A 4,403-nucleotide genomic window follows, 5' to 3' on the forward strand; every position below is an offset into this window, starting at 1 on the left:
TTTTTTTTTTTTTTTTTAATGCACGCCGCGTGCTGTTGATCTTTACCCTTAAATCCATGGTGTCCCCTACCGATCTTGAACCATTGGCTAGCTTGAGATTGGTTTCATCGGAAACAAGATGGTCCTATGTGAGACTAGTGCAATTGCTTATTGTTCTAGTCAACATGAAACTTCCAGCTCCCCTTCATATTAAACAATATTCTCAAGTTGAATAGAAAATAAATAAATAAATTTATCACCTTGGACTATTGACAGTTATATTCTTTATTTATTCATATGGAGAGGCTGCTACAGTTTTATTTTTATGTTTTTTATCCCTTTACTTTTGTTTCTTGATACTGACAACCAGAGACGGAGGGAGGGGGGGACCGGGGTGGGCCATGGTCCCCCTCCAAAATAAGGAAAAAAAATATTATAAGTAAAAAAAATAACTAAAAAATTAAAAAATTTAAAAAAAGTAAAGTTAAAGTTTTAATTTTAGTTATTTGCCCCCTCAAAAAAAAAAAAAAATTGGCCCTATTTTTAATTTTGTTGCCTATACTCATTAAGTTTTTTTATTTTTAGCCCTTACTTTCAAATGTCTACTTTTTTTTTTGGCCTTTACGGTAATCTTTAGTTTATAAAAAACAACCAAAATAATTTTTTTTGATAAAAAAAATTCTAAAGAACCGAAAAAAAAAATTTGGTTGGCCCCATCCCATAAAATTTCCTGGCTCCGTCCCTGCTGACAACTATGTGAGTCTTCGTCTTTCATTTTTGTCTGGTTCCTTGTTTCAAGCAATATGAATCTATTAAAACAAATAAATAAATAAATAATTATTTTAAGAAAAACTTCATTTTCAAACCAGCTTTGAATACGGTTTTAGTAGGTTACGGTAGGAATATTCTTTGACACAGTTGTCTTTTTCAATATTTATTTTTTGTCGTATGATATTTCAATATTTCAACATCTTCTCTGCATTCACATTCAGACAATTCTGCAGCTGCTGAAGTTTCAAACTTTCAGCATCTGAAGCTATCACGACTGTGCTGGTTAATTGATACACATCTATGACTACTGGTAGTGGCGGTCATCTTATCTTTTGACACTTCTATTTGCAGAATTGTCTGAACGTGATAACTCCTCAGCAGATTTTTCATAATCTGGTAGGGACGGAATTATAAATTTTAAGGCGGCGGATGGAAAAATAAATAAATAAATAAGATTAGAATAAAATCTAAAATATTAATGGAGGAAAGAGATGAAAGAAACAGTAAAGTGGTTCAATTTATGCCTACATCTAGGTGTTAAAGCCTTATTGGCTATATTTTTCCTTGATATTGATTTGAGTATCAAGCTCTATTTATAGAGTTTTAACTCTGATTTCAAATATAAACATATTCGTTAATAAATATTATCTAAATCGCTTGATTTTCTTGATTTAGAGGATACAAATCAACATTTATCATAAATGATTTATATCTTCAACAAAGCCAATCACTGAACTATACCGTTGCAAGAATAACTTCTATAAGGTGTTGGCATAATAATTTTGGTTATTTTTAGGCATCAAAATGCTTAAAAAATGGCACTTATTAAAAATATAGTATGTTACGGTCGATAATTGAGTATATTTTCATCAGGTTCTTACTCTTTATATTGTAAAAAAGCTTTAAACTAAATTTTGTTGACTTTATGAATAAGAAGCATCTCTACAAAAGTGAAGAAAAAACCTTTTGGAAGAAAAATTCTTTGTAATTACCTCGATAACATGCCATTTTTTTAATATGTAGCATTGTTTAAATGTTTTAATGCCTAAAAAAAGCCTAATTATGTAATTTAAGAATTTACTATTAAAAAAAATAATAATAATAAAAAAAATAAAAATAAAAAAAATAAAAGGTAGGACATTCGTATCTGATTAAATGACTAGTAGCGAGTGCTATTTGGTCTTTTTCGCTTTTGAAACTTAGGCAGGAGAGAAAATTGAGTCATCCGTTCACACTTGGGGATTGGTTTTGGATTAAGGTTTTCTTACGTCGGTTTTGGATTAAGGTTTCGGTAATTAAATCCCTACTTTTTTAAATTGCAAAAAGGTATGATAAAATGCATATGTTTAGGAGATATTAAGATGGCAGATCTTGGCCCATGATACCTAAAGCCCCATTCCCCCACAGACCGGCCCATCAGAGTTTGTCAGCCATACCGGAAAGCTTGTCTGTGCGCTCGTATTGTTCATGTTCAGTCTATCACGGTACTACGGTAGAGATCCCAAATCAATCTTTCTTCAGTGGCCTTAGATCAGAAACTGAGACACCCAAAATATGGAGTACAGAAAAATCAAAGATCAGGTTCTTTGTTTTCAATCGTTTACTTCAATTTAGTTTATTTATAGCTCAAATTGTTCGAAATCTCCATCTTGTCTATGATTGACAGCGAAATGGGTTGTTTGTATATGTACAGGATAAAGATGGGGATGGTGGTGGAGACGACATAGAGAGCTCAAGAGGGAAAGCTCATGCAGTGAGTAATGTGGATATTGAGCGCACCAAGTGGAAGCGCAAGTATGTGAGTTTTCCTTTTATGTTTTCATTCTGATTCCAATACAGAGAATAAAGATGGAGCGATAGAGACAGAGAGAGGGTAATTCATGTATGCGTATATGCTTTTGGTGTTTGCTTTATAGGTCCGTTGTTACGCTCGCATTGACTGTTCTTACGAGTTCGCAAGCGATACTTATTGTGTGGTCTAAGAGAGCTGGAAAGTATGAGTATAGTGTTACCACTGCAAATTTTATGGTAAGCAAATAGTACCCAAAGGGAAAAAGAAAAACAAATTTTACTAATTAGTACATGTTGTTTGGATTGTGGGTAGGTCTTTTGGTTCAAATCTTACCAATCAAACAGATAGATGTAATGTCGTTTTCTACGAATCAAACACTTTATTTCTCTATCTTGAATTAGGTGGAGACTTTGAAATGTGCATTATCACTTGCAGCCTTGACAAGAATCTGGAGAAGTGAAGGTGTTACAGAAGATAACAGGTTTCTCATGTTGTAATTTTGATGTTTTTATCGAGTTTGAACTATCACTATACTCCCCATGTTGTGTTGTCCTGGTTATGTAATTGTATTTGTAATTTCAAATTCTTATCCAATCTTACATTCTTCATTTGATGGATTATTGTCATGAACTAAATAACAATTTTTTTTTGTAATGTCTTGTTCTTTCTTGGATCCTGACGTTGAACTAGGTTGAATACGACATTGGATGAAGTTATTGTGTTCCCCATTCCTGCAGCACTTTACCTAGTCAAAAACTTGCTTCAGGTTGGTTGTGTTTTTTCTCTTTTAAAAATTGCAATCCCATTGGTCTTCTTCTTGCTTCCCAAAATATGATTATGTGTATCCTTCATTTTTCTGTTGCAGTATTACATCTTTGCGTATGTCGATGCGCCAGGTTATCAGATACTGAAGAACCTGAATATTATCAGTACCGGTGTTCTATACAGAATTATACTTAAGAAGAAGTGAGTCCTTACTATCGTTGATGTTGGATTTTTCACTTCATCATGGAAATATTTGCGAAAGCCCCTTAAGAGATTCGATGGAGACAGAATAGTCATAACAACTCATTTGGTTCAAATGTCACCTTATTGGTACTTTTAAAAATCTTTACAGTTAAGAATGTTGGCATTTGTAGAAAGAGCAATAAATTCTTTTTCTTTGTCTACCTTTTCAATATAAGCCCATATTGGGTATGTGAAAATGTCCATGAGCGATACAATTGCTCTTGGGCTGTGTATAAGAGGATGTTCAAACTAATTAAAAGTTTAAGCCAAACCAGATTGGAATTTGCAACATTTTTATTATACATCCTGTTCTAAATCTTTCAGGTTGAGCGAGATTCAATGGGCAGCTTTCATTCTACTATGTGCTGGGTGCACCACAGCTCAGCTAAAATCGAAGTAAGATTGATCACACATCTTGTTTTTGGATTGTTTCAGACGTAGTTACTTGTATGAATACAAGATATCTCGATGCAAGTAGCTATGTATTTGAGAAGCAGGGATTAGTGAGCATTGTTTCTCACTATTTTATTTCTGTAATCGTTATTTGAAATTCCACTCTTATGTACTTTCATGTTATTGGCTGTGCCTTAGAAAATGACTTTGTTGTGCAGTTCAGATCATGTTCTTCAAACTCCTTTTCAAGGTTGGGTGATGGCCATTGTGAGTTGCCTACATTTTTTATGCCCTTAATTCGGCATTGGGAGGAAAACATATTATAGCTTAAAATACTTGTTATCATAATGGTGGGTACTTTCTTTGCAGGTCATGGCACTATTGAGTGGTTTTGCAGGAGTATATACCGAGGTGAGCTTTCTAAGTACACAGTTTGCACTCTAGTTCTTCGGAACCGCCA

The 4,403-nt window shown here is 33.6% G+C and overlaps 1 protein-coding gene across 1 annotated transcript; it reads left to right on the forward strand.

Annotated features, from left to right (window-relative positions):
- The first annotated feature begins 2,147 nt into the window (after positions 1 to 2,147).
- LOC132179505 (CMP-sialic acid transporter 4-like) lies at positions 2,148 to 4,403 on the forward strand. Its single transcript, XM_059592241.1, has 9 exons — positions 2,148 to 2,331; positions 2,444 to 2,544; positions 2,667 to 2,778; positions 2,944 to 3,023; positions 3,233 to 3,308; positions 3,408 to 3,508; positions 3,875 to 3,946; positions 4,162 to 4,210; positions 4,313 to 4,403. Exons 1-9 carry the CDS (start codon positions 2,305 to 2,307, stop codon positions 4,385 to 4,387), a joined length of 693 nt encoding a protein of 230 aa, XP_059448224.1. The 5' UTR covers positions 2,148 to 2,304; the 3' UTR covers positions 4,388 to 4,403.

This window comes from Corylus avellana, chromosome ca4, assembly GCF_901000735.1.
Source record: "Corylus avellana chromosome ca4, CavTom2PMs-1.0".
In the NCBI taxonomy this organism is placed as follows: Eukaryota; Viridiplantae; Streptophyta; class Magnoliopsida; order Fagales; family Betulaceae; genus Corylus; species Corylus avellana.